Source organism: Misgurnus anguillicaudatus, chromosome 25, assembly GCF_027580225.2.
Source record: "Misgurnus anguillicaudatus chromosome 25, ASM2758022v2, whole genome shotgun sequence".
In the NCBI taxonomy this organism is placed as follows: domain Eukaryota; kingdom Metazoa; phylum Chordata; class Actinopteri; order Cypriniformes; family Cobitidae; genus Misgurnus; species Misgurnus anguillicaudatus.
Window position 1 is genome coordinate 23,547,975 of NC_073361.2, and position 13,612 is coordinate 23,561,586.

Sequence of the window (13,612 nt, forward strand, 5' to 3'; positions counted from 1 at the left end):
ACCAAAATTTTTTAATGTGTATGTTACACACTAAAAATGTATGTATGTCTCTTGTGATTAGTTAATTGCATCATTCTGCACAGTTTAACATTTTTGTATAATAGTGCCATAACTGTTGTCCCAGATACTGGATTTGCCTAATAGCTGTGTTAGTTTTATCTCTTTTATATCACTCTGTGGTTTCTTTTATCTAACATTTATCCTTTTCATTCGTTGCCATACTTTATGCAATGGGAAACATTTAAACATTTATTCTCAAAACTCTACTTCAATCTCATCCTGACTTCTTTGTTCCCTGCACCATAAATAACTTAAGGCCAAAAATAAAATGAATAGCTCAGTCTGATTCGTTCAATACCAAAGTCGAGTATTTATAGCAAATTGTCGATTCCCGTCAATGCACACATTAGTAAAACAGGTGGATGCTGAACAAGAGAGAGAGAGAGTTTTGCAGTCTGCCCACTTTTACTGCAGCTCACTGTGACTCAGCAAGCAAAACACCAGTTTCGGGATGAGAGACTGCAAACGGATGTAAATATCTTGGGACGGGCTAATAACAAGCATGTTAGCTTTCCAGACTGAGACAGGAGACTAAAGCCGATAGAGACAGATGATGAACGTCGACGTATTTTATATGGAAATCCGGAAAATGCTGCGGTTTGATTTAAGGCACAATCAGTCCGCATTGAATTTGTGAATCAAAAGGGATGAGATTAATCTTTCACACACTTTCACAAAAAGCTGGGCAGAGGTTTTGCAACAGAAGACCCACGAGACCGTAACTGTTGTGTGTGGCTGCAGAATCAAATTACGCACGTTTTATTCCCTCCGTAACTATATCTTAGGAAGGAGAGTTTCGTGTAGCCGTTGGGAGCAAGAATTAAACCAAAAAAAAAATATCTCACATATCAGAGGCAATGCTCCACAGTTTACTATGAAAACAGGACACACCCGGAGGGAGTGCGATTCACTTACACACACTCCCTGAAAGCTTTGCTTTGTATACAGAAATGGCGACTGCCTCAGACTACCAGAGGCAATACGATATGAAGGATGAGGTATTAGGCAAAATTTACTGTTTTATTCAGCCATGCTGTGTTTTCTGGTTGCATGAGAAATGTTTTGCTGTAATGAGTGTTATGCGTTTGCGCAGGCAGACGGTGTGGAGATGCAGTCGGATGAGGGGACTGAGTGGCTCATGGAGCTGCTGACTGACGTGCAGCTCCAGCAGTACTTCCTGCGTATCCGTGACGACCTCAATGTTACGCGCCTATCACATTTTGACTATGTCAAAAACGAGGACCTTGAAAAGATTGGCATGGGCCGCCCAGGTGAGTAAGGATGGCCAGAGTGGGTCTTGTGAAATGGTCACATCCATCAACCGTCTGTTTATTAAGTAAGGTCTGCTAGTTTATATAAATTAAATATAATAACTTAAAAATAAAAGTTTACTATTTTTGTCACCATGTAAAAAACAATATTTTTTAGGCGGATAAAATGAGAACTATATTGTATGGCTGAAGAGTTTGCAGCACTTCGACCTCGGCCATCATCACACCTGACTTCTCCCCCTCATGCTCAAACTTACGTCAATATTACTGCGCCCGAGGTGGAAGTGCTGCAAACTAAGTGCTCTTCCGCCATAAAATATAGTTCTCATTTTTTATCCACCTAAAATATCGTCACGTTTTATTTTGTGCCACCATACTTAAATAGGGGAACCATGGAAGTGTTTGGTGGCATCTAAATTCATCCCTGTTTGGATCCTAAGGAATGAATGGGGCTAGGCTACATGCTAACACATTCACGACGTGCTATACAAAGATTAAGTGCACGCATTGAAAAAAGATAGGGATGTATTAATTTGTCTAAGTTGAGGTAAGAACATAGTAAAATTTTGAAAAAGGGTGGTGTTTTCCTTTAAATGATATACTTTACATTAAAAATGCATCCTCTTCAAAGTTTTAATGTTCTGACAGTGTGCAAAAATTTTATATAAATATGTCTTTTAATAACATATAGGACATTATATTAACAAATTATTAAACCAAATAGCGTGTTTGTGACATTTAAACGTCTTGTTTTATCTTAAACCTAAAATAAACAGGTTTTCCTTGTGCAAGGTCTGCGTTAATTAAAAATGAGCTAAAAAAATATTTTAAATCAATATTTAATGTTCCTTACCTTACTTGAGAGGTAAAGCCATGTTATAAATGGGATAATGTACCTGCAACTGGTTATTACCATGAAATAAGCCCCTTCAGTGTCATACTGATCACAGTGTCAGGGCTTGTTTCTGCGATAACAAGCGTTTGCCTATATACATTATCCCTTATTTATATTGTATATAGCGGACATCTGACTTTATTGTTGTTACTGTCTGTTTGTGGTTCTGCAGGACAGAGGCGTCTGTGGGATGCGGTCAAAAGGAGAAGGGCTTTGTGTAAACGCAAGTCATGGATGAGCAAGGTATGGTGTGAACGCTTTCTTTTTTTAATATTGTGCTATCAGAAATTGTCTGTCATCTGTGCTTGGTAATAATTAAGACGGTAACTTTTAAAAAGGTTCTAATATGTACCATTTTGGTACAGATATGTACCTTTAAGGCAGGGGGCTTTTAAACTGGAGTCCCCCCAGGCGTCCCCTAGAAGGTTCCAAGGTGTCCCCAGAACATTTTAAGAGAACAAAGACAAAGCAAAAATTGTGTAGCTAATTATTTAAATTTGTAAACAATTTGCTGACTTTATAATATTACAACTACTATAATAGAACAGATTTTAAATGTTTCTTTATAAAAATATGGATATTTTAGAGAAGGGGTCCCTCGTTAAAGGTTCATCATATGTGGGGGTCATTAAAAAGTTACCAGTGTGTACCTTTGACGTACCAATATGCATCTTACAACGTGTACTTTTTGAAAAGGTACCGCCCCAGTGACAAGTTTTGTACCTTCTTGTACCTTTTTTCTGAGAGTGTATATCACAATTGTCTGCAAGATTTATGAATTACATAATGTATGTCCCATGTGTATCAGTAAGGCAGAGGCAGGTAGAATCACCCTCAGCCGTAGTCTTTGTGCTTGGGCCAACAGGTATTCACAGGGAAACGTCCCGACTCTGACTCCCAAACCCCAGGTTCGTTACGAAGTTCATCGCCCTTATCAACTAATCCAGACGCACAACTGGCAGACCTCACCTGCCTCATCAGTGACAGAGACCTCACCCTGTATGAGAAACTGGGTGATGGATCATTTGGAGTGGTAAATCGTGGAGAATGGCAAGCCCCTTCAGGAAGAGTGGTAAGAAACCTAGTAATGGAGAAAGCAATAGCAATGATGAGTTTTACATATTCTCAATAAGCACAATTGGTAGAGCATTGCATTAGTAGCGCAAAGTTTGGGGGTTTGATCCAGAGGAACACACAAGCAAAAAAGTCACTCTGCATAAAAGTAAAACATGTACCTAATAGATGTAAAATGTAAATGTAAGCAACACTTCCTCCTGTGCTATAGTTGAATGTGGCAGTGAAGTGCCTGAAGACTGATCTGTTGGACCAGGGTGACGGTCTAGATGACTTCATAAGGGAAGTGAATGCCATGCACTCCCTGGATCACCAAAATCTTATTCGCCTGTATGGTGTTGTCCTTACGCATCCCATGAAGATGGTAAGAAAGCAGAAAGAATCTCAGAATCTCAAGTTATACACACCCCTTTTTCAAATGTTTCCTTATTTAATATTTGGGATTTTTTTTATTTATTAATGTGTATAGTACCCTAAACTTCAACACATTTTGTTAAGTTTTTTCCTTTGAAAATAGCACAGGAGTTATTCTCGCGAAATTAGACTTATGAGGTGTCAAGGAATATTTTGATTAAAAAAGTAAATGATATCAAAATAAGAAGCATACCGTTACAAACATCTGTTCATTTTTGCACATGATTTCAAATGACATCATACAAACCAATTTTGTTGTTTTTTTCCACATTTATGGGGAATATTTTCATGTCCATGACTGGATTTGGGTTCTTTGACATGGAAATATTTACAATTAAAAAATCTAAAAAATAAAAAGCTTCAGTGCATGTTATACTATAAACATTTACAGTGAAGAAACATGTGGTATTTGGTGATCGTTGGTAAATGTAAAGACAATAATAAGGAATATAAATGTGTCCAAGACCAATTTTCTCATCCTCCGCAACAACTTTCAATCATTGTTTAAAGGGCTCGTTACAGTCGAGCGTAGGTCCTACGCCGTTGCAAACACACGCGCAGGCCGCTGGTAGGCAGTAACCACGCGTGTAACCACAGTAGCAGCGCGAACGCCAAAGAAGAAGAAACTTTGCAAGTTAAGCCACAAACGAAGAAGAAACAGCAACTTGTTGTGTATAATTTGAGAAGACCAGCAATGATGGATGTAAATAAACAGCGACTTTTGTTGCAGTTTGAGTTAAATCACTCCTCAACTTGGCCATTCTTTGTTTTCACCATCGCAAACGGAAATACCTATAACAAAGTTTTTTTTTCTTGACGGGAGGGGTTGTGGTGGACCAATCACAGCACTTGCGGTCCGCGTAGAACTGACGCGCTGTTAAAAATTTTGCGAGATGCGCGTCAGGCTACGCAGAGCTACGCACAGGCTATGGCGTAGAACCTACGCACGACTATAAATCGCCCTTAAGCCCTTAAGGAACTAAAATTAAAAAAAAAAAATGTTGGAAGGGACATAATTGACTCTGACACTAAGCAGTTCTTATTTTTTCTCTGAAATTGCAATTTTGTTGGTCATAGTACCTAGACAAGTTTTTAGTTCTCATTACCGAAACATGAGTTTGTAAATGCATATATTTATTGTAATATAATGTTGCGGTAATGATAATTTTTGATAATGATAATCTAAAAAATTTTAATAATTCTATAGGATTTTTTAAAATCCTCTAAAAATAGTTGTTATAGTAAGTTCAGACTTTAATCTTATATGTTCAAAAAATTGGCTTCAAGGGCTTTTTTAAATTCTGATGCTGGACACTGTCTAAATCTGGATTTCGTGAGAATCACCCACAAATGAACATACACAATTTCCATGCACCTTATGGGCCTTATCAAAACAATGTACCCATTTTGCAAGACAACTTTTTAGTTCTCATTACCGAAACATGAGTTTGTAAATGCATATATTTAATGTAATATCATGTTGCGGTAATGATAATTTTTGATAATGATAATCAAAAAAATTTGAATAATTCTATAGGAATTTTTTTAAATCCTCTAAAAATAATGTTTATAGTAAGTTTAGACCTTAATCTTATATGTGCAAGAAATTGGCTTTAAGGGCTTTTTTAAAATTCTGATACTGGACACCTTCTAAATCTGGATTTCATGAGAATCACCCACAGATGAAAATGCACAATTTGCATGCACCTTATGGGCCTTATCAAAACAATGTACCCATTTTGCAATTTTTAAGCCAAAAAAATCTAAATAGACAACTTTTAGAGCAAACAAAGTGTAATTTTTTAAATCTCTTTCTAATTATGTTTCAGGTTACAGAGCTCGCCCCATTAGGTTCTTTGTTGGACCGCCTGAGAAAACGACAAGGCCATATATTGATATCAGTGCTGTGCCATTACACCGTTCAGATTGCCTGTGGCATGGCGTACCTGGAGTCCCGACGGTTCATCCACAGAGACCTGGCAGCACGCAACATCCTCTTAGCCACCAATGACCTGGTAAAGATCGGGGATTTTGGCCTCATGAGAGCTTTGCCTAAAAACGATGATCATTACGTCATGCAAGAGCACCACAAAGTCCCGTTTGCCTGGTGAGAGGAGAACCTGAATCCCCCTTTCTGCTCATTTTTTCTAGGCCACATTAACATTTTCTGTGTTTTGCAGGTGTGCTCCAGAAAGCCTAAAGACACGTACTTTCTCCCATGCCAGTGATACTTGGATGTTTGGAGTAACGTTGTGGGAAATGTTTACTCATGGGCAAGAACCCTGGGTTGGGCTCAATGGGAGCCAGGTATACACTTACTGTACAGTACCTGACCCCAAGTTTGTTGAGCTATATACACTAAGTTGGTTGACATTTTGTGTGTCCTTCTGTATAGATTCTTCATAAGATCGATAGGGAGTCAGAGAGGCTTATCAAACCAGAAGACTGTCCACAGGACATTTATAATGTCATGCTACAATGCTGGTCACCCAAACCCGAGGACAGGCCGACATTTGTGTCTCTCAGGGACTTTCTTGTGGAGGTGAGATGTCAGATAATAACAGTACAGGGGCTATTACATCATTGTATTGCATTCACACCATAAAAATTCAATCATAATTGTGTGTCGTTGTAATCAAAGTTGTTTGTAACTTATTTGTAGACAATGCCCACAGATATGAGGGCACTGCAGGACTTTGATGAGCCAGACAAACTTAAAATTAATTCCAATGATGTCATCACCATCATCGAGGGCAGGTGAGCATTTTTGTAATGCCTTCACATTAAAGGCTTGCATTTCCACAGAATCTGATTCAATTTGTATAAAAACATACAGTAATCTTGACTAGCCGTGTTTCTATAGCTCAATTGAGCATTGTGTTAGCAGTGCAAAAGGTTGTGGGTTTGATCCCAGGGAACCTACATACTTAAACGTATGTCTTAAATGCACTCAAGTTGCTTTGGATTATAAAAGCATCACCCAAATGCATAAATGTGAATGTAATGTAGTCAAAATAAATGTATCATGCATGCTTACAACTGTTCAAGCTTATATTCTGTGCTACAGAGCGGAGAACTACTGGTGGAGGGGTCAGAACAGGCAGACTTTAAAAGTGGGACAGTTCCCCAGGAACGTGGTGACATCTGTGGCTGGCCTGTCTGCTCATGACATCAGCCGACCTCTCAAACACAGTTTCATCCACACAGGCCACGGAGACACAGACCCACACCGCTGCTGGGGCGCCCCGGACAAGATCGATGAGTAAGACAATATGACCGCGCGTGGATGGTCTATAGATTTTTTTTTAATCAATCTCTCCAGACTTAAAACGCTTTATGTGCTTTCGCCACTAGAGAGCAGCAATGTGTTATTTTATTTAAAAATAGGGGAGAGCGAGGCACAACCTTACGGTTTTTGGTTTTGGCTCAATCATTCAAAAAATATTTGAGTTTGATGAATTATATTTTTACACAAGCAACACACACACATCTTTGCTACAAATGAACATTTGAAGTTTGTTTCTATTGCTTACCATTCTTGGACAATTACACCAAACGTGAGAGAAGTGCAAACGTTACAACATACCCCATAGGTGGGGTTAATTGTAAAACTTGGTGAAAATTAAGTTTGCAGGCAAATATTTCAATACTATTTTGTCTATATACTTAAAGTGGATATTGTTTATATATCTGTCTATAATAGACAGGTTTCCACACTTAATTCATTCATCCAGCCCTTTTCTAACACTAGTTCAATTATAAATGGATACAAATGTCTAAATATGTGAGAAAAAGCAGCACAATTATGACAAAAAAAACCTTTTTATATGTGACCCAGTCTGTAATGACCATACTACAGTTTCAAAATCAAATTCTGAGATAATGAGCATCAAAGTCTGATTTTAGCCATTTATTTCATTACGATTTCAATCTTTGACATGACATTATTCAATCAATATTAAAAATGTGAACAAAAATAAATTTGAGACACGATTTTTAATAAGACAGGCACATTTATTTTGTTGGCAGCCAGCCCTTATTTTTGTGTTGCCTATTTAAAACAATGTCATGAATTATGCTAACGTTAGCGGTTTTTATATCGTAAGTGCTGAGGGGTTAGTTGTGACACAGCGTTACAATTTACCCTCGCTGGGTCAAAATATTTTCAAGCCCACAAAAAAAGTTCCAAAGAGCTGCAGACATATTTCAAAATGATGCTATGTTTTAGTCAACAAGACACTGATTAATATGACATAGCATTGGATTTTGGTATCTTACACACCCAACTTAGAAATCGAAAAAAACATTAACAAATTAACTTACATGCCACCAAAACACTCGTTCATCAATAACTCTCTGGAAAAACATTATACATTTCCAATAATTTGCGGGAGATCATTTTTTTTGGCAGCGTGAAAAAAATACTGGAACTACAAAAGCTCAACCTTGTGCAACAATGTAAACAGTCCGTGTTACAACTAACCCCGTGTTAGTTTTTGCCCCGCGCACCCCTACTGTATGTTTGAGGTGAGTTTGCTTATTCATCACATTCTTTGTGCTTTGTGTTCAGCTTGTACCTTGGTAATCCTATGGATCCTCCAGATGTTCTTGGGTTTGATTCAGATACAGCCAAGCCTACAAAACTACCAAACCGGTCCAAAAAACAACTACTTGTTACCCACAATCTTCTGCTCTCCTTTTAAATTCTTGATGAATTTTCACTTATGCTCTCTGTTCATTGTCTTCTGTTTCTGATCTTTGCTCTTCTTACTGTTGCATCAGAACAACCTCCTCCTAGGCCTCCTAAGCCAGCGGTTCTTCTTAAGAGTAAGATTCATTTCTTTTCTTCGAAGAATCCCAGCAATTTTCTTCCATTCATGATTGCTTATTATTTTTGTTCCCAGAACCGTTCTACGACTCTGTGCTCGATGATGATGACGACGATGATTTGATAGTGACAGGTGTGAAGAAGCTCTCCTATAAGACCCCAACATACTTGGGTTTGCGTCTCCGCCCTTGGGAAAGTACCAGCCCAAGGGACCGTCTCAGCGAAGTGTCCCTTATAGACTTCGGGGATGACAGTTTCAGCTCAACCTCGCCCTCCCCCATTACAGAAACTCCCAACCCCAGCACACCAAAACCAACCCTGTCCTCCGCTGCTTCCATTCTGGACATGGCACCACCGCAGAGCCCCAACCGTTCTCTGCCCAACCCCTTGCACCCCACACCGGTGGTGGATTGGGACATGCGCCCCTTGCCTTGTCTCCCAGCGTATGACGAGGTGGCTGTGGAGTGTGAGGAGCAGGAGGATATTGAGGTGCGTTCCATAAATGCATCTGCGGTGCATGAAGACACAACATCTGAAGAGATACGATTAGAAGATGATGCTAAACGCAACGTGGAGGACAATCTCTTTCTACCATCCAAGAGCATTGAGGAAAGCCATTCCTTTTCACAATCAGCAGATATTTTCAAGGAACTCCAGAGGGAGGCCATGGTGAAACTTCGCGTCCCTCCGACAGGACGTTCCCTTCCTTCTTCACCCATTCCTCTTGTACCACACCGCCAGATCATCCTACCCTCATCCTACGAGGACAAACCTCAGCTCCCCCCCAGAATCCCCATCCCACCCATGCGGCCCTCTAGGCGGGCAGGAATATACGGCAGCAGACTGTCAATCTCCCCCGGAGACCACGAAGATGGGAGCCGTTGTCCACCTCAGATACCCCCAAGGGATCACGCATTATCCCAGCCCAACTCTCGGGCAGCGAGCCCTATGGCACCGCAGGGAGGCTCCCCTCAACAAAGATCCAGCCTTTGCTGTGTCGGATCATTGGGTTCCTGCCTCTCCCCGTCATCTTATTCCTCAGCGCCATCCAGCTCCTCCGCCACCTCTTACACATCCACGGCCACCACCACCACCACCAGTTCTCAGTATGGCTCAACTGACGTGAGGCAAACCCAGAGCCCCTGCACCCTGCCTAGCTTGTATGGAGGTGTAAAGGCGACCACTACTCATTATTATCTTCTACCAGAGAAACCAACATATTTGGACAAGTTTGATCGGTTCTTAAAGGAACCGGAGGGAAGTGATGAGAAAAGAGCCACAAATATGGCCACTGTCAGGCCCATGGTTCAACAGCAAGTCAATAAACCCAACCTTTCCCCTATGCACACCAATAACAGTGAGAGCTCCCAAAATCTGGCTTGGCCGGGAGGATCAGTCACACCGTCTACTACCTACAATCGTGTCCCAGTACAACAAGTGAGTAAATGGCGATTAAGTTGACTAATATGGTAACCATTGTAAATGCTTACTATTGGTTGGTGTCTGTATCTGTAGGTTCAGGAGGCGGTACATGGGGTAACTGTAGAGGAATGTCAAACGGCTCTTCAGACTCATAGCTGGAACATTCAGGAGGCTGTGAAATACCTAAAGGTACTGCCACAAAAGATGATGGTAGTAAAAGCATTTTAGCAGCATTTGCATATTGATTACTTTTTTGTGATGTAGGTGGAGCAGCTGTTTAGACTCGGTCTGAAAGCTCGTTCTGAATGTGTGGAGGTTTTGGAAAGATGTGACTGGAATCTGGAACAGGCCAGCACCCAAATGCTTGATTCCTATGGTCCATCTAGACATAGGTAGTGGGATATTATTAGTATGGTGATTAGCATATCCTGTGTTGTGGCTGATCACTCTGATATGTCTCTTTTTGTGTTAGGTTCTAACAGCAAGAGGATGGAGAACTGAACTATTCTACGTTCCAATAAAGCAAATGAGAATCAAGCCTCACTGAAGATATCTGCAGGTCATTTACATTTCATTGCTTTGCTGCTTATAATAAATGCAAACTTGAAGTACAATAGTGTGTAAAACATAGAAAAGGAACAATGTAGAAGATTTTGTTGTATGCAACGCTTGCTTAGTAAGTTTTAAGATTCTCAATTATGATACAAGGTTTGCTTTGACTGACTGCTTGATCTTATGTTGTGATTTTACGAGACAGCATCCAATGCTTGTAGTTTATTAAGAATATTTTATGTTAAGCGATCACGAGAGTGTATTGTACTGCCACAAGAAACTTAGTTGTTGTCATGTACTGTATTAAGTCAGAATTTTCATTTCGATGCCTATTTTAACTTATATAAGCATTGTGGCGCTGCTTAGCAGAAGTATATACGTATATAAGTAAAGCCTATTTTTTGTTTTATTGTATGCTGAAAATGAGTGAAAATGCACTGTAACATTTTTTGAGTCTTTTACAAAGTAAAATACAAGGAGTCGGAGTGTTCACCCATTGTTTGAAAAGGATACATAGTGACACAAAATTTTGTTTATCTGGCTTCCATTTGGATTTAAATGTAATCTAAAGATTGCATTTTATGACACCCATGATTATTATTCTCTATAGGCCACCTCCAATAATCTTTGATCATTATCAAATGAAAATACATGCTGACACAATACATGTTTTTCATTTACAGTTCTCTAAAGCAGCCAATTGGCTTTCAGTATGAAAGCATGTGTTTCTGCTGCTACACCGATGTGTGAAACAGGCCTGACCAATCCTGCTCATTATTTAACCTTTGTGTATTGTTCAAATTTACTACCCTATTGTTATGTTCGGGATGACAACATCCACTAAATGAAAATGTATCAGATAAATATTTTTTTCAATCTCTTTTGCATAAATCTTTAAATCAACCTCAGTCCTGATCAAAACTACTAAATGTTCTTTAATTGCCGAGTTCATAAATGATGTCACTGATTTGGGTGGAATAAAAACACACACAAAACAACTTATTTTTAATATAAAAAGTGATTGTGGACTGGATTTTTAACCTTTTGTCGCGGTCTTTGGCAGGTCAGGGATTAGTAACAACAAAGCTTTGATGCATTGTTAGTTTTTGTGCAGCATCAGATTTAATTTTTTACATTTACCAGAAACTAATCTTTGGTTTTGCACAGGCCTATCTAAAGGGTTAACGGTGATCAACAGTAAAAAATAAAAATTTTACCTCTTCCCAAAAGGGAAAACCATCAACAAACAAGAATGCATGATAATAAGGTGTCACGGCTTTGCAAGCAAAAATTTGTTATAATGGAAGTCAATGGGGCAAAAACAGCCACGAACAGTAAATGAGGGAGAAAACAAAATAAAAGCTGCAAAAACTAACACTGCATCAAAGCCAATGTTTTTACTAATCTTTGACATGCCCAGGACTGTGATAAAAGGTAAAAAAAAAAATCCAGTCCACAATCAATTAATCATTTTTATATTGATAATAATAAGTAATTAAATCAGTGACATTATTTATTAATGTGGCACTTAAATAGCTAAAATCCTGGAATTTTTGTGAATATTTGGTGGTGTTGATCAGTACTGATGTTGATTTGCAGATTTTTTAAAATAAGATTTATCTGATACATTTTTACAGCAGTTTAATTTAGTGGATATTTTCATCCCAAACATAACGAAAGCGTTGTGAATTTGCCCATGGTGTATTGTTAAGTTTTTGAAAAATGTCAAAGCATTTTCCCAAAATATGTGTCAATGTAAGATTTGTCACCAAAATTATCCCATTTGCTGAAACACAGAGAAATTTGTGGCCAAATTAATATTTGAAAGCATCCCATAGTGGATGAAACAACCCCAACATAACATAAGGGTTAATTCATGAAGTTGCATGCAGATCACAGACCTTATGCTAATTTGAGTTTTTACTAGATTATGAATATTTTTCTGTGTTTTTTATGTGCCATGATGATAGCATAGTTATTGTCATTTGTATTTAATCACCAGACCACCAAAGACGTGTGTCATATTCTTTCATTTGTTCCATTTTGTATGAAGAACATGCTTTATAGTATTGAATAAGGCATTATGAGCTTTGCAATTTTACTCAGGATCATGTCACAGAAACTGCAGTTAGTCTCTTAACTGTGTGAAAAATAGATCGCTTGTAATAATAAACTGTTGATGGGTCACATTTATGTGTCACACACTGTGAATGAACCACATACAGACATTTGATTGCAAATTGAGGCTTCTGCTTTGCATCTTGTGCTTAAGTTTGAAATGTTTATCTGCCACTTTGTCCAGATGCTCAGTATTATATTTATTTTTTACTTGCACTGGTTTTGTGTATACGTTTATGCAATTTTTGCAATGCAGTTTTTAAAATATAGCCTGGTCAGTGCTCACCTCATCATGTAGGACTTACGCCACTCTTTATAAAGTGGTTGGCAGAATGCTGGGCTTATTGTAAAAGCTTTATAAGTATAAATTGTATAATTATTTATCTGTATTTTTGTAATAAAATACATCTGTAAATCTGGTGTAATAGGGACGTCATTCTATTATATGTTTTTTATGGTATACATAATTGTTTTTCATGACAAGACATACTTAAAGGAAAACACAGTTTTCAACATTTTACTATGTTCTTACTCAACTCGACGAATTTATACATACCTATCTTTTTTCAATGCATGCACTTAAAGGACAAGTTTGGTATTTTACACTTAAAGCCCTGTTTTCAGATTGTTTATGATGAAATAGAATGGTTTTGACTGTAATTTGGACATATGATTCTGGCCTGAAAATTTTTGGTTTCTGTTGTATCCGTCCCTGAATTTCTGTCAAAACCATTCTATTTCATCACAAACAATCTGAAAACAGGGCTTTAAGTGTAAAATACCGAACTTGTTCTTTAATCTTTGTACAGCGCGTCATAATTGTGTTAGCATTTAGCCTAGCCCCATTCATTCCTTAGGATCCAAACAGGGAAGCCACCAAACACTTCCATGTTTTCCCTATTTAAAGACTGTTACATGAGTAGTAACACGAGTAAGTATGTTGGCACAAAATAAAACGTGCCGATTTTTAAGCGGATA

At 38.4% G+C, this 13,612-nt stretch overlaps 1 protein-coding gene across 2 annotated transcripts; it reads left to right on the top strand.

Annotated features, from left to right (window-relative positions):
* Positions 1-224: 224 nt before the first annotated feature.
* tnk2a (tyrosine kinase, non-receptor, 2a) lies at positions 225-12,645 on the top strand. Of its 2 annotated transcripts, none has more exons than XM_073863935.1 (16): positions 225-1,058; positions 1,154-1,331; positions 2,399-2,469; positions 3,092-3,298; positions 3,512-3,664; positions 5,544-5,821; positions 5,895-6,021; positions 6,110-6,256; positions 6,377-6,471; positions 6,782-6,976; positions 8,285-8,376; positions 8,497-8,541; positions 8,619-9,979; positions 10,058-10,153; positions 10,229-10,356; positions 10,437-12,645. In XM_073863935.1, exons 1-16 carry the CDS (start codon positions 1,011-1,013, stop codon positions 10,441-10,443), a joined length of 3,228 nt encoding a protein of 1,075 aa, XP_073720036.1. In that variant the 5' UTR covers positions 225-1,010; the 3' UTR covers positions 10,444-12,645. The 2 variants fall into 2 exon arrangements, with proteins under 2 accessions (XP_073720036.1, XP_073720035.1); XM_073863934.1 differs by having other exon boundaries at positions 228-1,058; positions 3,071-3,298.
* The last annotated feature ends 967 nt before the right edge of the window (positions 12,646-13,612 follow it).